General features: G+C 36.0%; 1 protein-coding gene across 5 annotated transcripts in view; it reads right to left on the bottom strand.

Annotated features, from left to right (window-relative positions):
- LOC110455672 (unconventional myosin-XV-like) overlaps positions 1-24,192 on the bottom strand; it is a 125,171-nt gene that overhangs the window by 11,245 nt on the left and 89,734 nt on the right. For 3 of the 5 annotated variants that reach the window (XM_021505934.1, XM_021505935.1, XM_021505936.1), the window contains exons 23-49: positions 23,990-24,071; positions 23,288-23,421; positions 21,396-21,494; positions 20,405-20,479; positions 19,704-19,864; positions 19,142-19,311; positions 18,322-18,394; positions 17,646-17,852; positions 16,209-17,038; positions 15,654-15,754; positions 14,505-15,389; positions 12,742-12,847; positions 12,270-12,505; positions 11,604-11,739; positions 10,969-11,090; positions 9,914-10,120; positions 9,439-9,489; positions 8,889-9,003; positions 8,464-8,564; positions 7,696-7,746; positions 7,388-7,500; positions 4,962-5,065; positions 3,190-3,242; positions 2,325-2,397; positions 1,679-1,755; positions 1,325-1,407; positions 319-544 (exon numbers count right to left, since the gene is read on the bottom strand). In XM_021505934.1, the coding sequence (XP_021361609.1) occupies positions 319-544; positions 1,325-1,407; positions 1,679-1,755; positions 2,325-2,397; positions 3,190-3,242; positions 4,962-5,065; positions 7,388-7,500; positions 7,696-7,746; positions 8,464-8,564; positions 8,889-9,003; positions 9,439-9,489; positions 9,914-10,120; positions 10,969-11,090; positions 11,604-11,739; positions 12,270-12,505; positions 12,742-12,847; positions 14,505-15,389; positions 15,654-15,754; positions 16,209-17,038; positions 17,646-17,852; positions 18,322-18,394; positions 19,142-19,311; positions 19,704-19,864; positions 20,405-20,479; positions 21,396-21,494; positions 23,288-23,421; positions 23,990-24,071 (4,671 nt within the window). Of the gene's footprint in view, positions 1-318; positions 545-1,324; positions 1,408-1,678; positions 1,756-2,324; positions 2,398-3,189; positions 3,243-4,961; positions 5,066-6,276; positions 6,306-7,387; positions 7,501-7,695; positions 7,747-8,463; positions 8,565-8,888; positions 9,004-9,438; positions 9,490-9,913; positions 10,121-10,968; positions 11,091-11,603; positions 11,740-12,269; positions 12,506-12,741; positions 12,848-14,504; positions 15,390-15,653; positions 15,755-16,208; positions 17,039-17,645; positions 17,853-18,321; positions 18,395-19,141; positions 19,312-19,703; positions 19,865-20,404; positions 20,480-21,395; positions 21,495-23,287; positions 23,422-23,989; positions 24,072-24,192 lie in introns of all 5 variants that reach the window. The other 2 variants (XM_021505938.1, XM_021505937.1) reach the window with 2 other exon arrangements.

Below are 24,192 nucleotides of genomic sequence, written 5' to 3'. Positions count from 1 at the left end.
GATTAGAAGATATCAATAAAATGAAAAAACAAGAAGAACTTTAATTTTGTAATGTCACACTTGCTAAATCATTCCACCATTCATTAATAGCAGTCCATATCATCTTAAAGATGTTTTTTCCTATATTTTGAGTACCGTACTCAGCAGTACTTGAAAATCAATAGCTACTGAAGAATTCTTTTCCATGATGATGAAAATAAAATAAAATAATGTAATGACAAATAGATGTCCTTTTTTCCTCTTTAGTTTCATATCTTGAATCCCCTTGAAAATTTGGGAAAACAAGGATTTTTTTTAATCATTTATTTTTTTATTTACCGCTAAGGCTGAAATTTCTGCTTTCAGCGGCACGTTTTTGCGTCCTCCATATTTGAACGTCTTTCTAAGATTCTGCAGACATATTGATGCAGCTCCACTGAATGTTCTGGAAGAATCTGACGATGTCGTTTCCAGATATTTGAATAGGTAAGGTCGTATGCTTTCTGAACAGTCACAGTAGCAGGCAATGATCGAAAACAATCTCCATCCCATAATGCAGCTTTTCCTGTAAAGATATCGAAATTGAGCAGACATGACAATTAACTGTTTAACTACGGCTTCCATGGTTACCTGTGATAAGTATGGAATCCATGGTTACCTATGACATGTATGGTAACTATGGATTTCTGTGATAAGTTTGGAAACCATGGTTACCAGTGATAGGTATGGTAACTATGGTTACCTGTAATAGGTATGGTTACCATGGTTACCTGTGATAAGTATGATGACCATGATTACCTGTGAATGGTATGGTTCCTATAGCTTCATGTGATATGTGTGGTAACTATGGTTACCTTTGATGAGTTCATTAGCCAATTATAACTAACATTACAACACTTATAAATTATCCTTGACACAGACTTTTGAGATGTCGGGTCTAGCGGGATTGCTGTCCGATATTGTGTCACGACCTTTAAAAGTTCTCAGTTGCTAGTCAACAATTTACCTTCAATTAATTATCATTTCATATGAGATTTACGAAACTTGTCACAAAGACCTATTTGAGCTTACCGGACAATCTCAATGACCGATGCAAATTTCTAGACTTGTAATTTCACAACACTTATTGGAAATAAAAACTAAAATAAACCAACAGGATAGTTATATATTTCAATGACATTTTTAAAACACAAAATTGAATAACAAATAATGTATATTTGTCATTTGAGAATTGTGGTTCCTGCTCTTGACACATGTTCGCCAATACCACTGTGTCGGTCAATGTATATGTTTTATGTAGATAAATTTGATAGACCAGACTTATCGGTCCTACAATAATACTTACGGCTTCATACTTCTGTTGCTTGTCGTTTGTTTACACAACTGGCAGTAGATTTCATCCCTCATCTCCGGATGTTTGTGACATGACTGTAATAACAAGATTGGTTTTTTTTATTCCTAGTTCATCATAAAATGATACTAACTCAATCACCCCTAAAGACACATTTGAACTCTTCAAATTCAAAGGTTAGAAAAGTCCATTATGAAATTCAGGGGGGATGAGTTAAAATGACATCATGTTCAATTTTCTTTCTTGATATTGGTAATGAAACAAATATAACTGAATTTGTTTCCCAAGATTTGAATTTTTATCTTGTGACCTCCATTTGTATATCGGAAATGATGAAGAGTTACCTACCCTGAGGATTTTGAGAACACAGTCGTACTCCGATTGGTTAGGACCTATGGGATAGTCGCCCATGAACTTCATCACACCTGTAGAATCAAACAATGGGTAAAGGTTAAAAGGACATAAATGAAATTTCAAAGGTTGGAAAAGTTCATTATGAAATTTCAGGGGTGAATGGGTTATATTAATGGTCAAAGGATAAAAGTAACAGATTAACATCAGCACTTATGGTCAAACTTCAGATATATTGGTCAATGGGTATAAGTAACCGTCTAACCTCTGAAGCTCAAGTTGGACATTACAGAAATCATGGTCAAACATCAGTGAATGGTCAAATTTCAGACCATTTCAATTTATCTTTCCCTTTTTATGTACCAAAATAACTCCAAAAAACATTTATTTGATTCAAACACACCTGTCATGATCATTACACACACCCTGCAGTAACTAGGAGATCATTTGACCACAGGATGTAGATTTCGAGTTTGTGTGAGTAAATTGGACTTGAATGAGGGAGTTTCGAGGAGGTTGGTGATTTTTTGTCAAAATAAGGGAGTCTCCCTCCTAATGAAGGAGTTTGACAGCTCTGCTGAATGTTTGAGATTATTATTTGAGGTAATGCGAAATGTTTCCCATCCGTATCATTAAGACTCACAGAGGAAGCACTCCAAGGCAAGCTTGTTGAACTCAGCAGTCGGCAGCTTCAGCAGTGACGCTTGTATGGGTGACTGAAATGTAAATTAAATTTTAACTAAATTTTATGATTACACAAATTTGTATACATCATGAAATAACTGAGATTTGGCATCAGTGTTGGAAATGTAGAAGATTGAACAGATATGGGACTCATATCAAGTAGTAATATCCCATCAAAAAACATATTATATTTTTAATTTTCTTTTAATTTTCAACACTGCAGTGAATAGAGTACTTTGTAGATTGAAAAAAACACCTTCAATTTTGATAAAAATTATGCTAAAAAGTCATATTTATTATTAAGATATAAAATAATTAAAAAAATACTTTTGTAGAAAACAAAATGTGCTAAACTTCAGACAAAAAATAGTTTTTCTCATCACACAATAATTTAAATCAAAATTCTTCAAGATTTCATTATGATTTTTTTTTTTTTTTAAAGTAAATTTGACAGTGTTGTTTTGATGATATGAGAGATTTAACAGCCATTCTAGATGTTAAATGTTTTAATTTTTAATATCTTTTGTAATTACTCTTGTTCTCCGAGTAAAATCACAACAAAATATTCAATTAATAATAAAAAAAAAATTAGAAACAGAAAAAAACTTCTAAATGTGTATTTAAAATACTCACCCTTGTCCACTATGTAAAAAAAATGGTTGAAAAAGAAAATAATGGCACAAAATTACAAAATATTATTTCCCCCCCCCCCATACTTGTTCAATGATAATGATTTGTTTTCTTTAAATTTGAAATTTTTGAAAACATATTTTTGTTATTTATCGTATTTTTGTTTTTTTTGTTTTGTATATGTGATCACTCACCCGTGTCCATTTGACCATATCAGCTTGTTCCTTCCATGACCATTCACCGGAACCTGTAACACGATATCTCAAATAAAGACTCAGGCGGAACCAAACTACACGTTTCAATGAACACAAGTATAATAACTCATGGGTAGTTGATATTTCCGATAGTCATTTTTGTACTAGAAATCATAATTATCTTGGTACTGAATATTAATATTTGTATTTTAAATTGTCATAAACATATTCAGGGAACTGTTTGTATTATAATTTATGATTGCTCTATGCAGGGTTATTTTTTGCGATATTTATGGTGAGGTGCATCTGAATTCAATATGACGGTGAAAATTTCCAGTTCCCAACACAACATACATTACAACTCACAGACTTAATTAACCTTTTCACCCCTATGTTACTTTAGTAGACTCTACCATGCATTGATCTGGATGATTCCATTATTGTCCACAGTGGTGAAAGGGTTAATTAAACAATGAGTAAATCAAGGTATGTAGAAATGACAACGGGTAAAATTAAATTTTCTGTTTCGCCTGATGTCCATTTTATCATCATTCAGGTTGAGAATTAGCCACGGTCTTACGACTATATTTATTTCGACACATTCAAAAATATTTCATAATAATTTTAAACTCATACGTTGGATTCCAATTGGGCCTCTAAAAAGGGTCTCAATTTTTTTAATTTTATTTTTATATTTTGCCCATTGCCTCAAACATTATGCAAAATATGAAGTCATTGTCTTGTGGGCTAAGATGTCAATCAAATCTTATTTATGACTACTTACTAGTTAATAAAATCAAACTTATTATTCTTAAACCATCTAACTTTGTGCATATTTTTAAAATCTAGGAACAGGATTGAAACTAAACATTCTTTTTCAAGAAAAAACCCACCACAAACAATATCATACTAATAAAATAAGAAAAGGGGAAATCACACCATTTCTAACTCTAGGGAACAAAACATCACAGTTTGATTATATGCTGTAATTGATATTACAGCACACACATGTTAAAATTTGTTTTCCCTCAGATAAAGGAAAATAAAACCAAATCTACTCGAGTTAAGTTAGTATTAGTACAACATCAAAGCAAGCAGTGTTAGTACAACAAATGCAGAACAAAAGTGATTTCAGGAGTCAACAAATATTTACATTCAACTACAAACGATTCTATTTTAATATATAAAACTCTCAAGTTTGAAACAAGAAAATTGTGTTTATTGTTATTACACAACTAATATGAAACGTTTTCACCCAAGTTGGAAGTTTACTATATACCAATGTATATATCTAAATCTAAAATATATTGTTTTTTTCATTTTTCTTTACTTTATCTATGGAAAAAAAGTCAATTTAAATTTTAAAAATGATGTTTTAATTTCCATGTTTCTGATCTAAATGACTGAACAACATTTTTCTGTATTTGACACTAACAGTTAAGTGGGTTGGGTTGAATGTGTGGGACCATTAATAGGTGTGGTCATTAGTGGCAGGGTTTAGTGTATTGGGCCATTAGTAGGCGGGGCTAAGTGTATGAGACGTTAGCATTGGACTCTTAGTGGGTGGAGCTTAGTGGGTGGAGCTTAGTGATATGTTAGGCCTATATGATTGGGAAAATAAGTGAACAGAGCTAAGTGTATGTCAAATCAATCAATAAATAGTAGTGAAACACAATATGGCCCATGATCATTGGAAATTTCAATTGGCAGATCTGAAATTTCATGAATAGGGGACACATATTTGTAAGTGGGCGGGGCTAAGCGACCGTCACCTCTGCGGTGCAGGTTTTGCTGGTCCAGATTACGAAGCTTGATGCTCTCTATATGTTTGATTGTTCCTCGTAATGACCCGTCTTCTGATCTCTCCATCTCAAACCTTTAAACAAACAGACGGCAGCCATAACAACATGTTACTATGGAAACAACAGATACAGGCACGGGTGCGATATATATATATACAATTGTTTGTATATATGGGGAATGAATAGAATGATTTTTTAATGATAATTTGAGCCGCAAACAGAAACCGATTAATTACTGCATCTGAAAACCTGTATAAACAAGACACTTTTAAGTAGGTCCTATTGCCTACAGTTTTATATATGTAAATTGAACCTGTACACTCTGAAAACCTGTATAAATAAGACACTTTTAAGTAGGTCCTATTGGCTACAGTTTTATCTATGTAAATTGAACCTGTACACTCTGAAAACCTGTCTAATCCAAAACAATGCATATGTCCAGTTTGGACAGGTTTCACAATATCCCTAAAATACCACCTATTGTGGTCAGTAAGGTCAAATAGTATTATATTTCAATATCTTTGACTAAAAGTAACACAGTTTCCAGACAGTGGTGATTATATAATGACAGTATTTCTAAAATTTGTCCTTAATAAAAAAATAAAAAAAATAAAATTATTTTTTTATTTTGATGAAATTGAAAATAATCAAACATATCATCAGCAAAATTCAGCTGTCATTTGTTTTTGAGATTTTGAATTAAAGTTGACATAACCAAATAAGCAGTAAAACGGTTTCTGATTGGGCTCAGATCACAACAATGAAAGATGAATGGCTGTCAAAATAAGAAAAGAAACGGCACCTGAATAATAATATCATGCACAAACCGTACAGCAGGGATTTTCAATAATGGCAGACAAATTTCAAGAAAACCGTAAAAAAAACAAGAAACATTCATTACATACAGTAGCTGTAACAGGTTTGTATATAAACCAGAACAAATATATTTCGGAAATTCAATTTTGAATTTTTATCTTATTTTTTTTATTTTTATTTTTTTAAGAAACTGTCCGCCATCATCAAGTATCTATCACAACAGTACAGTTTAGTAAATAAGCGCTCGTATTGACAGAATTATACGCAAACAGCATTCATGTTCCAGCAGAGCAAATGACTATCTCCGACAGAGGCAGTTTTCAATGCAGTATAAAGTAAGCATGCTTAATGCAGTACAAAAGCAGTATACTATTGGTGCGCCCAACAAAGGTCAAAGGTCACTGGGGTCAATCTCTCTGACACTGACCCCTCAGAGTTGACCTCTAGAACTGACCGTTTGTCTTATTACCTTGTTTATATGATTTGCTTTGATCTCGCCTGTAAAATTAAGATTTTTTTCATACAATCACAACTTTGCATATATAAGATATGTTATGAGAGCTTAATTCAAACATTATGTCAACTGTAGGCTGGTTAACAAGAAAATGAGTTTGGTAATTAAATTAAATAAAACTTTTCTTTGAATGTAACACTGCTACTTCAATATTTAATAAAAGAAAAGTTCTTTGACAAAAAATAAAATTAATATCAATGCTTGAATTTTGCAAGAAAAACAAAGAAAAAAATATAATTCTGACTCTGGTAAGGTACTTTTCTCCTTGATGCAAATTTGTATTTCTCTATCAAATCACTATTGTATAATTATCTTTCTAGTTTAAACATCTTTCAGTTGATTACTTAAAGGAATTACCTCCCTTGTGGGTCGTACAATGATGGACACTGGTACAGCATGCAGGCAAGAATGAACCACTTTTCAGTTGCATATCCCCCCCCCCCTGCCCTCCAACCTCGCCAAACCTCTTACTCCCAAAACATCGGTTAAGAAAAATGGCCACAATATAAACAATAATGAAGACTCTGCTGTAAATCACTTAAATTTTGCGATTTCACATAAAATATAGCATTATGGATGTATGCCACTTTGTGATGTTTACCTCCTTTTCCAAAGAGTTCGATATAACTTTTATGAATGATAACTTGGACCTGAACGATTGATGATTTATTTAACTGGTACATCCCAGTAATTCTCAAATGTAAGATAACGATCATTAAAGCCATGCTAAGGGAGACAACTGTAACTCAATCACAGGCATTATGTGTCGGGAAGCATATAACCTTAACTCTAAGAGAATATTATTCATACATAAAAGTATTTTTCAGTCAGTGATGATTTAACCGGCCCCCCCCTCCTCACAAAAAAAAGAAAGAAAGGCAACATGAAGGAAAACACCACATCATCCAGGATCAAAGTTTGTCAAAGGATGATCCGAGTCATTCCTGAGTGATGGTTAACATTTGAGAAAATAAGATAAAGTGACCAGAAATAAGTCAATAAGAACTCAAATTGTTTGATTTCACAATAGCTCATTATCACATAGAGTTTCGTCGACAATACGTACTTCTGGACTGACTCCCGGAAGTGAAGGAGAGCGAACTCCATCATGGAGAATTTACCGTCTGGAACCACGGTACCCTGACTTGTCTCGCTCCTGTTGTCTATGTGACCGTCCGTCTGTAATACAACGCATACAAAAAAAATAAAATATCATCAATTTTGTTTTTAAATTCAAAATAAATACTGACTGCCAATTCTCAGGATTTATGAATTTAGTTACTGTGGCTTCTCTAATTAGCGTAAGTTTTTAATTTCGTTAAATTCCGTAAAAATGGTCCAAGAAATGTCGAAACTTAAACGTAATTTACTCACTCTGCTAGGAGGTCGAATGATTCTGTGGACAACATGCTCTGTCAGTTGGGCCTGCAAAGATAGAAAACAAATGTGAAATGATGACTTTAATAATTCAGCAAACACCATTTGTGATTGCAAGACCTTGACCTCATGGTTGTCTAGGTTATTTGTATGTAACCTTGACCTCAGGATGGCCAAGGTCATTTGTAAGTAACCTTGACCTCATGGTTGCCTAGGTCATTTGTAAGTAACCTTTGCCTCATGGTTGCCTAGGTCATTTGTAAGTAACCTTGACCTCATGGTTGCCAAGGTCATTTGTAAGTAACCTTTGCCTCATGGTGGCCAAGGTCATTTGTAAGTAACCTTGACCTCATGGTTGCCTAGGTCATTTGTAAGTAACCTTTGCCTCATGGTTGCCGAGGTCATTTGTAGGTAACCTTGACCTCATGGTTGTTAAGGTCATATGTAAGTAACCTTGACCTCATAGTTTCCAAGGTCATTTGAATGTAACCTTGACCTCATGGTTTCCAAGGTCATTTTGTACGTAACCTTGACTACCTAAATGGTACCATATAACTGTTAACCTGTGTACAGGATGCTGAAGAGATTGATCAAGACATATCCTGTATCCATGCAAAGAAATCTCATGACCTTGGTTCATCTTATAAATGATCAACATGCAACTGCCCACTATGTCATATTTTGCATTATATTATATGAAAATGATATCATGATACCTAGAAATCTAAAAAAAACTGGAGAGAATCCATCGTAAGTGACAGTTACCTTCATGCCCCCTGACCTCTCGACCTCGTGTCTTTGTAGAGGTTTGACGTATTCTGCTGGGAAGTATCCAAGGACACCGTTTAACGAACCATACAGCCAACCTGTAAAGCAAAAAAATAAGTTATAAAATTTGATTGGACGAAAATTGAATTAAATTGAATATTTAATTTTATACAAAATATATAGATGTATCTGGAGTTGATTTTGATAAAAAAATAAAATTAACCCTAACATATAATAAATTTCTGCAACATCATACAACTCCTGCTTGTAATAGAATAAGTATAAAATAAAAACTTTGTTAACTCCAGGTGGCTTTGCCATCTACTCAATGTAGAAGTGCTGCACTGGAGTTAACACCTCAAAACCCCTATGAAAACAGAAAACTATTCCTTTAGTAAACTTTGCAAGAATCTAACACTCACCATCTTCCAATGGAATTTCTGCATCAACGAGCTTGATGATCTCGCTTCGCTTGAAGCTGAGTAGCGTGGATTCGCCTGTGATGTAGTCCTTCGTCGCTATGACGTACTTGTTACCCTGTCAACGTAGAAGCCAGTCATACGTCACATTATACGGCACATATTTGAGAGAATAGCAGGGAAAATCAAAATATGTCTTTAATAAAAATAGTTTAAATACTTAATTAGATTTTTGTTGGTAAAATCAAGCACCTGCATGAATGTAATTTCGTCATAATCAGAGAGAAATGCTGCACCTTATTTGGAAATCTTTTTTTGTGGTCCCTAATTTTCGAAGATTTGATAAAACACTCAATTACACAGGATCTGTTATTCAACAATTTCAGGTCTACTACACATAGTGCTACAGTAAGAATGGATTGATTTCTATGAATCTTGTGGGATGTATATTTTTAGGAAAGATATCGTCTCAAAAACTGCGAAAATTAGAACCCCGCAACAGACAGTTCCGCCGAGCTAACTAAAGGTAAAAAGATCGTTAGATATACCATACCTTATCGCTTTCAGTCAGGTACATGTCAATCATCTGTTTCAATTGCAGTGCCTACAACAACGGTCCAGAATATATCAAAATCTCATAGTATACATGTACAAGTACCTATATATATATATATATAAAAAAGTTGGTTTTAAATGAAAGAACTTGCAAACTGTATTTGTAGAAAGTCAATCAATTGGGATTCATTGCTTTGCTGCTTATACTATGTCCGTGACTTTTACTGATATAACATTAAAAGAAAAACATGGGAACGGCACATTTTTATAATTACCTGGTAAGAAAATACACGACATTATTTCTATTTTTTTTAAATGATGAGGAGTCTCAAAATATTGTGAAAAAGTTTGACAAGAACCACTGACATATGATCATATGTCTTAGAATATCATATCCTAAAACAAGGCAATCATATTTAACGTTCTAGAAATGATATACAGATTTTTTAATCAGTAATTACATGTCTACCTACCCGATTTGTGTAGAACACCATGGACTTGTCTTTGAGGTTAATCTGAACTGTGTCCTTGGTCGGCATGACAATATCGATGACGTCCTCAAATTTGAAGTGTTCGAGTACTTCGAGGTTGTCGTCGACCATGGATTGCTCGCGGTCGATGAGGCGGATCCCCGCATGGCTGACACCGATGTAACGCACCGTACCTTTCTCTGACTGGCCCTAAACATGTATAGATCGACTTCATAGAAATCGTTGTTGACATTCATGGTTCCGTATTCGTGAAAACTTGAATAATGTTAGTCATGTCCAGTTGTAAACAAACTTTAACGCTTTCACCCCTATGTAACTTTAGTAGACTCTACCATAAATTGATATGGATGAGTCCATTATGGTCTACAGTGTTGGAAGGGTTGACCATTGTGGGAAAATACACAGGCACTTAACAGACCTTGATCTAAATATAGATCTAGGTTTCCTACTGTATGTACTTATCCGGCAATAAGCCCATGCCTGGTAATAACCCCACCCATATTTATTGCAATTCAGTAGAAATGCCAACCGATGCTGTTTCACTGTTCCGTTATAAGCCCATCCTCCCACTGAGTCAGACATTTGATATTGGCCACATGGGCTTATTACAGGATATAAATACTGTACATATTGCAGGAAATAAAAATGGCAGTTAAGCGTTTTAATATTTCAAACTGTTTAAATAAATTAAATCATGATGTCAAAAACTGTTGAACAAATATGAAATTCATGCAAGATTCACCAATCTGAACATGACAGTTTTGAATCCCAAAATCTTTTGGCAACATTTCGATGTTTTGTTTTATGTTAAGAACGATACTTGCTGACGCATGTCACATGTCTCTCTATGGTCATGAGCGTCATAAGACAAAATGTCGTCACAGATCTGTGTTCTACGATCCCTTGACAAACATCAGTGTTGAACCTGAGTTGGGAAAGGTCCTAAGATGGTGTCGAAAGCTTACATCATTCGAAGTTTTCCTTATAATATGGATATACTGTATATACTTCAGACAAGCTACTGGTCATCAACTTACTGCAACAGGGAAGAGGCGAGAGAAATATGCCCCCCACTCTTTGGCTGTGTCCACGACGATCTTCTTCACTTGATTGGAGAAGTCACCAGTCTGGTAGTTTGTTCTATTTATTCCGTAATTCTCTGTGAACGTAAATCAATATTGTATTCAATTGATGAAAATCTGAATTCCTCAAGAAAAGAGATCTTATCCAATGACTTTTTAAAGAATGAAATTGTTATTCATCTTGAATAAAAATCTTAAGATCCCATGAACAAAATCGTATTCCATGTAACAGAGATCATATTTTTTTTTAAATGTCTCCACTAGGAGGCGAACCCCGGACCTCTGGCTTACTAGTGTAACGCTCTACCGAATGAGCTAAAGAGAGTTTCTCCCTAGCGGAGTCGGTAAGAGGCAGCTAGTATTTTACCAGGGTGACATCCATAACAAAAAATCTTACATACAATTAATGAAGATTATATGACCATGCATGAACACAATATCTTACATCCCATAATATAAGAGGTTTTTGATTTACGATAAGTAAGATTTTCAGCTGTTTCATTTGCAGTACAATCAATCAGATACACCATAAGCATTCAAAAGAAACAAAACAATGGCTGTCCCTGCCAGAACAAAATGTCTGCCCTTACCCAGCATGCCCCTCATCTTTATACGTTCATCCTTGCCGATGCGAATGCACCCGAGGTTGTAAACGTCCTGTACCACCTGACAGAAGATGATATGGAGGGCGTCGACATTCTCCAGGCGCTCTCGTGGGTGGAACACCTGTGGATACAGACAGTAAAAGAATCACAATACTAGTTATGGACTATGTTTGGTTGGGGATGAGTATAACCAATATTCACATGTCATCTATCCAATTTTTGTTTAATTATTTTGCTACCGGGTATTGTCTTTTCCAGTTTTCCTCTATATTTTCATTTTCACTATGTATATATTAGTGGCTAAAACTTTCATATATTTCATTATGTTTGAGAACCCTGTATATTATTACATGTATTGCATTCATCTGAGGGAGATATGAAGATTTGTTTACCCGAAGGGCGAAAGTTTGACTCGATCGGCAAAGAATTCTCAGTATACAGTACCATTTTATAGTCCTCCTTGTTTTTTTTAAGGTAAATTAAAAAAGTCATGATTTTCAAACATCCTACTGATACCAGTTTTAAGAAAAAGTTTTTTTCTTGACATTAATATTTTATATAGATGTTATCTTCAAAAGTGCCTTACACTAAATCATGTTTAAAAATTGTCTGACCGTACTCGAGTCATATTGGGAATGATGGTAAACTGACCTCTTTGCGGACGTTGAGTGACCAGGGCACACTGTTGTAGGTTAGATAACTTTCCTTGCCCTGTGGGTAGAGCCGACACACCACACGCTCCAGTGAGGAGAAGTCAATATTCATCTTCTTCTCTTTCTTCGGAGGAGGAGGAGGAGGCGCCACTTCAATCACCTTGGTTACCAGGACTGGCTGCGTAGGGGGCGGTGTGACTGGGGGGAGGGTCTTGGGTAGTGGTGGAGGGGCTGCTGACATCAAAATAAAACTTTCATTTACACCGACTATTTCAAGATGGAGGCCTATAATACTTGGTAGTCATTTTCTTTTTGGCAAAAAAAAGTAGATTTTTTAAAAAATGGTTGGGTTTTACAAAATGTATGACAAACGAAAGAAAAACGGCCTTATATGTGATAAATATTTCTGTGGGCATATTCATGGCCTAGAATGGTCTCCATACAAAGGAATGTTCATTATCTTTACTTACATGGAGGCGGGGTCGCTCTCTTGGCTCCAAGTTTCTGCTCCAACAGTTGGAGAGTGGCAAGATGAACAGACTCTGTGAGAGACTTGGTTGACTTGACCGGTTCATGCTGAAACAGTTATTGGGAAACCATCAACATTACTTAATTAACTTTCACTGTTGACTAGGCCTGCACAGTCCTTCTGCTATCATTTTTTAATGGGGCTTTCCAGAGTTATAGCAAGAAAACTTTACCCTTTTATACAAAAAAAAAAGATTTTGTTTTCACTAAATCTCTTATTCTGAACTATGGCAAAAAAATAAAAAGATTAAAATGGTAACAAACGAGAGGCCCAATGGGCCTGCATTACTCACCTGGTATTAATCTCACACTTATAACCTTAAAAGTCGACTAAAATAAAGCTTCTGGCAAAATGTCAGTATTTATGACTAAGTCATTCAAAAGAGCCTGTTAAAAGATTTAAACGCATTTGACCCCTGTGACATTGAAAGTCTACCAAGGTCATTATAATGAACAAACTTGATAGCCCTTAATCTCAGCATACGACTTGCCAAATATCACCACCCTAGACCTTTTGTTTATTGAGGTTATGTCATCTACAGGTTTATACACATTTGACCAAATAAGACCTTGAAGGTGGGTCAAGGTCATTCAAATGAAAACACTTGATAGCCCTTCATCAAAGCATGCTACTGGCCAAATATCAACATTTTGACTTTTTGGTTATTCAAAAGAAGTTGTTTAAAGGTTATAAAGATATTTCAAGGTCATTCGTTTTAATCAAGTTGGTAATCCTTCATCCAAGCATGCTACTGGCCAAATATCAACATTCCTTGCATTATGGTTATTCAGGAAAAGTTGTTAAAAGATTTTAAACATATTTGACCCCTTAGACCTTGAATATAAGTCAAGATCATTCATTTTAACTAATTTAGTAGCCCTTCATTCCAGCCTGTTCCAGGCTATATATCATCACCCTGGGCCTTTTGGTTATTCAAAAAAAGTTGTTTTAAGATTTTAAACATATTCAAGGTCATTCATTTAAACAAACTTTGTAGCCCTTCATCCAAGCATGCTAATGACCAAATATCAACATTCTGAACTTTATGGTTATTCAGAAGAAGTTGTTTGAAGATTTTAAACATATTCGACCCCCTCGACTTTGAATATAATTCAAGGTCATTCATTTGAACAAACTTAGTAGCCCTTTATCTTAGCATGCCACTGGCCAAATATCAACATCCTGGGCTTTTTGGTTATTCAAAAGAAGTTGTTTAAAGATTTTAAACATATTTGACCCCTATGACCTTGAAAATCAAGATCATTCATTTAAACAAACTTGGTAGTCCTTCATCCTAGCATGCTCTTCACAAAATATCAACATTCTAGTTATTTTGGTTATTCAGAAGAAGTTTAAAGTTCTTTTTAGACAATTGACCCCTGTGACCTTGAATACAAGTGAAGGTCATTCATTTGAACAAACTTGGTAGCCCTTTATTTGAGCATGCTATTGGCAAAAAATATCATCACCCTAGGCTTTGTGGTTATTAAGAAGAAGTTGTTTAAAGTAAAAAATTAATGCCGGACACTGCACCACAGCATAAGCTCACTTGGCCCTTCAGGCCAGGTCTGCTAAAAATTGTATAAAACTGTAATGGGTTACTTTTCTTTAAATGTCAGGGTCAATCATAATTATGCTTGAAATGAATAGCAATATGTACCAATGAATGAAACACTTTTGCAACTATGACTCATGAAGACCAACCTTTTGTGGTGGAGGGGGTGGTGCCGGTGCCGGTTTCTTCTGCTGTGTACGAGCACCAACTTGCTCCTCGATAGAGCTAGCCACGCCCTCGTCAATTTCGAGTCGGCCCACATTTGGGCGTGACTTGGATTCTTTTTCCACTGGCGGAGGCCACACTACACGGCCGATTCTTACAGTTCTTGCACGGCCCTTTTTATCTGTGAAGGTGAATGTGCCGTCCTCCCTGTTAAATGAGTCGCCGTTTAAGGGTATCTCTGGCAGTGGAGGCGGTGCTGGCGGCATGGCTGGCATTCTGGGACTGACAAGAGACTGATCCTGGAAAGCTGGAGGGGGTGGGGGATGAAGCGTGGGGAGCGTCATTTGTCGCACTTTATGACTCTCACTTTCTGAGTTTTGTTCAGTGATCTGTAGACTTTTGTCGTGATTGGCTGTAATGAGGGGTGGAATGTGCTCAGCCGGTTTGAACTCGTTGGTCTCGGTGCGACCCTCAAATTGTGTCCGTATTTTATACACTTTCTTTGGCACGCCCCCTACATTTGTCTGAGTTGTGTTGATGCCTGCCACCGGCAACATTTGTGTAGTACTAAATGAAGATGCTACGGAGCCGTTCACCGGCTGTTCCCTGGGAGTCATAAATGGGGAAGGTCCCACAGAGTTCATACTGGAACCGGGGCTCACAATGTTCGGTACCATTCCGTTGGGGACCCCCAGCCCAGGTAGGCCAGGTACCCCGTTGACACCTCCTAAGCCTGCCTGTAAGAACTGCTGTTGTAAGCCCTGTTGTTGTGCCGACTGAAACAGGGCTTGTTGTTGTTGTTGTTGCCGAGCTGCCTGGTTTTGCATCTGAGCCTGGGCCTGAACTTGAGCTTGGGCTTGTAATTGGTTCTTAAAACAAAATACAAAAAAAATCATCCAGGATAAAACAAAACAAAATCATTTATCATAGAGCTCATCTGGCAATTTGAATTTGAAGCAAAATTCAGAAAAATATATTCACGAAATTCAGTATTTTACCCTAATAACTTATGTGTTAGTGACATAACTGTTTTATAAATTGTTTTTTGGCTATAATTAATTGAACGAAGCATCCCATGAATCAAAATGAAATTCATAATTAATAACTAATAAGAGATTACTGGTTTTACGTACCATCTGACTTAGGTACGCCTGCACGAGGGCCTGTTGCTGGGCCTGCTGTTGCGCCATCTGTTGGACCGCCAACTGTTGTTGAATCTGTTGCATCAGGGTGTCTGTCGAAATAAACCGTAAATGAGAAAATAGGTCAACACAGACCACAAAGAAGGATGTCTAAAAATATATATTCAGACAAAACTTTAGAATTACTGTAAAAGTATATCTTTTTATGCCCCCTTATTTTTGCGAATTTTCTGAATTGTCAATTCAATAGGATCTTTTTTTTCCACATCTTTTTTCAGTCTTGTAACAATGGGTTTTTTTCCACATCTTTTTTCAGTCTTGTAACAATGGTAGAAAATGCTAAGATAACGATGCAATAATTTTCTACAATTTCATGGTGTTGTATTTTTCGGCAGAAAAAATTGCAACAAAATCAGATCATCATGAAAAAACAACAACCCATGTATGTTACCAGCCTTGCAAAAAGTCATGCATCTTAATCTAACTGAAGCTTTCAAGGGACTTGGTTGTTATGCGTTGAATAAAAAAAAGAGTTATCTCCCTTACCTGTGCTACCTTGTGCCGTGGATGGTGGAGATCCTAGCCCAGTGGCTCCCCCTACTGGCAGTACGTTCACATTGCTCATTAGAGGGAGTGACAGAGGGGGTGCGGGGGGAGGCTGCATCCCCGGACCGGGGACACCCTTACCCCCACCTTTCAGGCGGTTTTCCATCGACCGTGCGTCACTCAGCGTATCAACATGCTCATTGAGTGCGCTGTTGAACACATTCTCGACCCAGTGAGACCAATCGGATTCCTGCCCAGTCCCCACTGACATATTGTCTGATGATGCTGACATTTTTTCCAAACCATGGTCCCTTCTGGAAATCCTATCCGCGGCTCCGTTTTTCATCCTTTTCGCCACCGCTGACGATTTCGTATATCTAGCATTCAGTTTGGACGTAGAGCTTAAATCCTGTATACGTGGCGTTCCGTTAGGTAATCCATTATTGTACCTTTGATTTAATTTAGATCCCGCCAATCCGAAATCGGCACCTTCGTCCTCCAAGATTGGAGTTATGTGCCCATTGCTGAGACCATTTGTCACATGGTGTCCGTTATGACCGTTACTCGTGACCGATGGCGGCGGTCCTGGAGCTTTCCGTTTCGTGTATCGCAGATTCAGAACAGAATTTGCAGACAGACCATCCAGCATGATCTCAGTCGGACGTCGGTTGAGTGCACTTGTCATCGAAAATTCTATTTTCTTTTCGTCGTCATTCTCTTTTGTGCGTGGTGTGAATGTTCGGTTTTCTAGTCGTGGTGCTTCAACCTTCAACATTTCTGGAAGTCTTCCCATTAGCACCATGAACCTGTCCTTGTCAACACTGTGCGGTCTGCAAGCATACAAAATCATTGTCTACGCTGTTTATGACATTTATCCAGCAATAAGCCCATGCCTGGTAATTAGCCCACCCATAGCTACTGCATTTCAGTAGAAATGCCATTAAATATTATTTCATTGTTCTGAAGTAAGCCCCCCCCCCCTCTCCAAACCCCCATTATGAGTCAGAGATAATGTGTTGGTCCCCCCTGGGCTTCTTGCAGGATAAGTACGGTATTTGTTAAAAATATCAAACAGTATAAAACTAGCATAAAAAGTGTTAAGTGATAATAAGGAAATATTATGTCATTTTGGTTATATTACCACATACAGCAAAACTATGATATACAATCAAAGTAAAATTTAAAGCAACAATGTCATATCAGGAAACGCTGCCATTTTTGGTAAAGTTATCACATTATATAAAACCGAGTTGTACGGTAACAAAATATGTACGATAGAAATACCAAATTAACACAAGTGATTTTATAATGTCAAGCTACTATGTAAGGTCACACTATAAAACAAATAATACTATTGGGTATAACTGAAGTCTTTTCTTTTATATCGCAATGTTACGATTTTCACTACTGATTAATTATAGACTTGTGGATACTCACGAGTCCTTGTACAGACGATGTACGACCCCAACTGGTTCCCGCATCTTGTCTCGTGACACAAGGAAGTAGGCAGGCTTGGCAGGGAACCCTGGGGGAATTTCCATCTCGCTGAGAAGGTCAAGGACGTAGTCATATCCCATCAACTCGTAAAAATCGGTCTCCTCCTGAAGTACCACCGTCCAGCCGAATTTATTTTCCTTCAGGCCCCTGGAAAAGATGAAGACAAATGTCACCAATTATTAAGTTCAAGTGAACTCACTTTTGGTCTCATACAGTGACTACTTTTATAAAAAATGTCAGTAATCTATTTTAAGTTCAAATTACAAAATATATTAAGCTTTTCAAGTTCCTTTATAATAGATTATATGGTGACCCCTGGGCTTATTGCAGGATAAATACGGTACTATTGGAATAATCGGTTAACACAAGTGTTATAGTGAAATTCATGTTCTTTGATATATTGTATCTTAAGAGAATTTCAAAATTTAAATTTTTTGACCCTGTCTTGAATTCAGTCTTGTTCCAGGAAGAATGTATGATAAAAATATGTCTCCATTTACAGCAAGTTCATGCTTTTATGAAAATTTCTTTAAAAATGTGTTTTAAAACAACAAAGTTTGATCTATAAAGCTGTTATTTGACATCTGATTGCAGAATTCGTAGAAGAACGGCGTACCGACTGCTGACGAGATGACTTGTGAAGATTTCTCCGGACGTCCATGACTCCACAGGTCCGTACATTCTTACATCTAAATAAAAAGTTGCAGAGTTAAATCATTTTATTTCTTCTTCTTTTTTTTCCACACACAATCTAATCTTTATTAAGAGACCAACCCAAGGAAGGCTCGAAGTGGTCCCTGAGCAAGGATTTAAGATGCTAAGAGGGTTGTTTGATAGGGAAAGTCTCTTGACGAGATTCAACTTTTAAGTTTATTTATAAATATGTTTGTTCAGTCGTCTTTGCACGCCCAAGTTTTTTTGGGAATTAAAACACCACTTGTCTTGAATTGGAGAAGAACAGTTAATGTCGATCATATATATATTGCAGCATCATCAATGAATTTATTTTTGTTTAATTCCATTTTTTCTAATTATGTAGGCTTTTGATGCAAATTTGTTGTCACAGCCTTAACACCATTGAGTATAGAACAAAATTTCTGACAGAGTTTGAATTAGTGAATATTTTTGCTAAAATGGAGTTTTAAAAAGTAAAACCTCGAAAAATATTGATTTTTAACACAAAAATGAATAATCATCTATTCTTGAATTGACATTACTGCAAATCTGCATCAAATTCACTATAGATTTAGTTCAAAATGACACCTTTTTATGGTCTTAAGGAAAAAAACGTCAATGAAACTTTTCCAAAGTCTACAACACGAAGGTCGGTAAATACTATACATTTCATGTCAATCACTTATCAAAAGAGTTTAGGGCTCAAAGTGTTATGAACTATAAAGCTTATCTTATTATTATTATGAATATAATATACTTACTATCGGCAAACTTAACAGGTAGCGCCATGTTTGTACACTGCAAAATGGCGTGCCACTCCAGTAAACAGGGGGGATAACTGCGGCTTAACTGGGGCTGCATTTTGGCACACTGAAGCGCCTTGTGTTGGCAAGTTATCTTATGGCCGTTGTACCCAACGTCCGAAACAAACCTGGAGAAAATTTAAGTAACATACAATGTAATATACATTATAGGTGTATCCTCAATAGGTTTTCTCCGGGTACTCCAGTTTCCTCCCACAATAAGACCCCCCGCACCCTAACATCCAGGCCAAAAAGAGTGATTAATACAAGTTGAAATAACTTATATCATAATTGTTGTGAAATAAAAAAAAAGTTTGTATCATAATGGAAATTTTCGTAACAAGACTGCAGACATCACATGGAAAACTATCAAATAATTTTAATATTCAGACATTTTTCACACTGAAGCAGCAAGGATGGCATTCAACCACATTTTTTTCATTGAATAATTTTCTTTTCACATCCTCAAGTGAACGAGGAAACAACATGATTGCTGATGTCTTTATGATATTGTACATACTTCAGTAGGTATTTGAAGAGTTTTTCGCTGGGTGGGAAGGCACTGAGGCACGCAGCCATCAGACACCAGGCCCGTCCTATGGCGGTGAGGTCCTGGTTGTTCCAACACTGGTTCGCCACCTGACAGTAAATCTCATCTCGAAGTCCTTCGTTGTTCAGACCCTGTGTCGCAGAAACAAAACAGACGTGTCACAATTATAAAATCATAAAAAAGACAAGAGGCTCAGAAGACCTGTTCTTTAAGCAACATGGCAAAATGTTTTCATTAAATATATAAGCATAAGTATATGAAATAAGATCCCAAGGTATCCTGGTAGCATATGTGTATCCTAATCTTCATGCTCAGCAATTGTATCATTATTTCATTTCTTTTGAGCAGTACTCATAAATTAAATTGGTTCATGTAATTACCATTGATCCAAGAAGAAAATAACTTAATTGCTTATAAACTGGATTTCAAATAATTAGGAATTTTAACATTACAGCCAACTGTAAGGAAATTCTGACTTTTAGAGGGAGTTTAAAATTCTCAGAGTAAAACATCAGATGACTTCCTACAAAACTGAGTGTCTTCTCATGTATGATAACATATTCCTGCAATTTGTCTGGAGCCATGAATAGACAGATGTGCTGAAAACTGTATTCATCTGTCTGTCTCTCTAATGGAGGACAAAACCTGTGTGCCCTGTGTAAGCGACTTACCATCAGTACGATATAGTCAGCCATTGCCTTTTCTCTCCTCTTACTCAGGTGGGGATCTCCCATGTATCGTAAAATCTTCAAGAGAAATAACAATTTTATTATAAATACTGAATTTCTTAAATTCCACATAATGATTTTAAAATCTAAGTGACACGAAAATGAATACATTTTGATTTTTTAATTATTTCTGTCTGAAATCTAATATCAAGTCATGGATTAACATGACCTGAAATGCATTCCAATAAGTTCTGTTGCTTAAATTTTTACTTTTTTCTTGTCTTAAAAATTGACCCAGATATATATACTTACACCAGCAGGAAAGACAGTTGGTAAAAATATTCTGTATGATTAGAAACCAATTTCATTCTGCAGAATACATATCTTCAAACTGCAGCATTATTCGTGATAGTAAAGATGTTTGCAATGCAATATTTGTTCGGCAATAAGCCTATGCCTGGTAATAAGCCCACCCATATATAGTTGCAATTCAGTAAAAATGCCAGGCAATAATATGATCACTCTACCTCCCTGCTTTGAGTCACAGATTATGTGTTAATCCCCTGGGCTTATTTGAGGATGAATACGGTATGGTACTTTGTGAAAAATGCATACATAAAAAATAATAGGATCATTCCTTATAAACATAACAACCTGTCTAAACTGAACTCCGACTAAACCTAAAAACCTGTATAAACCAGACTTTTTATCAGTTTTCACACTGCTTATATAACCTGTGTAATCAGGTGATCTGTATATTCCAAATAATTCTTTGGTTCTCGTTGCTGTTTCGGTTTAGACAGGAGTTACTATAATAGCAATTCACCACTTCCATATTTGGGATTAAATACAGCTTTTAATATTTTAAGAAAGCTAGCCCCAACACTTTTCAAATGCACAGATCTAGAGGCCCTGAAAAATATTTTTTCATATTTGGGTCGAGATTTTCAAGACAACATTCACATTCAGTGATCTACAAGCACATGATACCCACCATTTTGAAGACAGACACCGCGCGATTGTTGAGGTCCTCCCCCTGGAGCTGAGTGAGCCCCGCCTTTATCGGAGCCTTAAGAACGCCCCAATCGGGATTCTGAAATCACCAACATGCAAACATTCATTCATGCAGTACCGATATTCCAACTTAGGATGTCATTCCACCACGTCAATTTCCAAGTGTCACACATAATTACCGTATTTGTTGTATTATTATTTTTTTTTTTTAAGTTTTGTGGAGCTTATTAAATGCATTTTCATGGAAACTGAAAATTAATGTGTCTGAAATATTCATATTCCAGGTAGAACTTTTTTCAGTCATATTTTTTGTTATTGCTATTTTTTTTATTTTTTTTTTATTTATTTTTTTGTAAAAGGAGAATTAATCTATTCAAGACTATTTCAGTATGTAAACATGAATTCACCAACCAAAATTTCTACATTATGGCAATATTTTTATTAAATGCTTATGATATGGGGAGAGTGGAAGACAGATAGCAAATCTATGTTTCTTACTGAAAGTTGGATTTAAATTATTTTATATTATTTTTTGTAATTCAATTGTCATGCAAAGTTTTCTGTTGAAAGTATAATTGTCCGAAAAACCAGTTTGAGAAGTTTAACGTATCAAAGAAAGTTCATGAATACATAAAAAGTTCATACATACATTTTCTACTTTTCTAAACCAGCAATCATTAAGATATACATGTACATACAAAATCATGACATGCAGTGCCGGAAATACCAAGTATTTGTTTGTCCATAAACCAGTTTTCTACTTTTTGATATATATATACTTACTGGGTGGGTTTGAACCTGGAACCATCATTAACAACACTTAATTTTGATCAAAACATTTTTTTCCCCTGGGCCTTCCATAATTTTTCTAAAGTCATTTTGGAGCTGGAATAAGGCCCCCTTTCCTTGAATAAATTGCTGTACTTTCCTAAAATCAATGCAAAAATTACTTTTTCCCCAAAAAAAATCATGCTTTTTGTGGGTGATATTTTCTCAAAGCAAAAAGGGCACAGGCCCGTGGAGAAAAGGGGTAGAAAAATCACTAACCTCTTTCCCCATTAGAATATTCTTTCTAGTTTTTATAAGAAAAGCCTAGGTTGTCAGAGAAGAACCCTTCTGCACATCGCTGCCAGTAAAATAAATATTTACGGCAGCGAAATGACAAAATACCAACTAAATACTCATAACAAGGTAAGGTTATCCAGATTCTAGTTCATTTATGCTAGAATCATTGTAAAAACAGTGATAATTGGTTATTTTTTCATGCATTTTGAAAAAATCTTGATCATTCTGAAATGGATTAGTATTGTCAATAGCCTTCAATTTCATAACATATTGGGGTAACAGTATGACTGTAGGGTATGACTGTACGAGGCAAATAATCTGCATCCCTGTATGCGGTGGCCATTGCGGACCCCCTTCAAGATTGCAAGATTTTGTCGACGATATCTGTATGACCATATAAGGCAATAAATGCTGAGCCCCCCCCCCCCTTTCAGGATTAGAATAATTAGTAGATGTCATTCTGTGTGTCTGTATGATGTGACGAATATGGAATCCCCCTTCCGGGTTGAAGGATTTTGTAGGAGTCCTCTAGACAATGAAAAAACCCTTAATTGATCCGACATCTCCAGTATAACAATCGCAATCTCTTTTCTTGATGTTGTTTATGCAGTTTGGTCCAAGTACTATGGACATCTCTGGTAAGCCAATCGTCAAAATACACATATCCTGATATGGATAAAAAAGTGCATCATGCTGCTGTCAAAAACCGAAACCTAACTCCAACATACATCTTTCCGGGATCAAGACGTTTAGTGTGGTTTGCATCCATTTTGTATGACTGAGCGTAGTGTGTGCTATTCGACTTACCCTGAAGTAAATGTTGGCGAATTTGCTGAATACGTGCGAATCGACGTCCATCGGAAGCTGGTACTTTTGATCCAAATGAGCTACCGGGTCAGTTACCGGTCCAATATGACGTTCGGTGTGTACCGACTGCCAGTCTGCAAGCAAGGAAATTTTGGAATAAAAAAAAATCTTTTCATATTGTTTTTAGTGTGAAAACAAATGTTCAGTAGCTTTTTCTCAGCTGTTACATTAAAGATAAGAATAAAAGCATTCAAGAACATATGGTCTTCATGGACAGGTGGTTGTTATATACAGGTGGTCTTTATTGACAGTGGTCTTTATTGACAGTGATCTTTGTATACAGATCGTCTTTTTTTTTTACAGTGATCTTCGTAAAAAAAAAGAAGGGGTCTTTTTATACAGGGGGTCTTTATTGACAGTGGTCTTTATTGACAGTGGTCTTTATTGACAGTGGTCTTTATTGACAGTGATCTTTTTATACAGATCGTCTTTTTTTTTACAGTGATCTTCGTAAAAAAAAAAAAGTGGTCTTTATATACAGGTGGTCTATATTGACAGTGATCTTTATATAAAGGTCATCTTTATATACAGGGTAGTTTAGACAGGTGATCATAATTGACAGGTGGTCTTTCATCACCAGTTGAGTCCTCACTGAGGAAGACAGACTAAGGGAGCGCTATAGACTACAGACATGTGACTTACCGTCCAGTTTGCTGTAGATGTAGGCCAGCTCTCCGGGGATCTCCAGATTAGAAATTGCTTCCATGGCCTTCGCTTGTCTCGCCTATGAAACACAAAACAGAGAAAATTATTTAGAAAATGTTCAAAAAACAAAAATTGAAAAACACCGATAAGACATTAACGCCCCTGCTCCTGTGCAAACTGGGGTCATTGTTCGACAAATT

The sequence above is a fragment of the Mizuhopecten yessoensis genome, unplaced genomic scaffold (assembly GCF_002113885.1).
Source record: "Mizuhopecten yessoensis strain PY_sf001 unplaced genomic scaffold, ASM211388v2 scaffold8361, whole genome shotgun sequence".
Classification (NCBI taxonomy): Eukaryota; Metazoa; Mollusca; class Bivalvia; order Pectinida; family Pectinidae; genus Mizuhopecten; species Mizuhopecten yessoensis.
The sequence above is the reverse complement of the archived record's forward strand: the minus strand, read 5'-3'. Positions and strand labels throughout refer to the sequence as shown.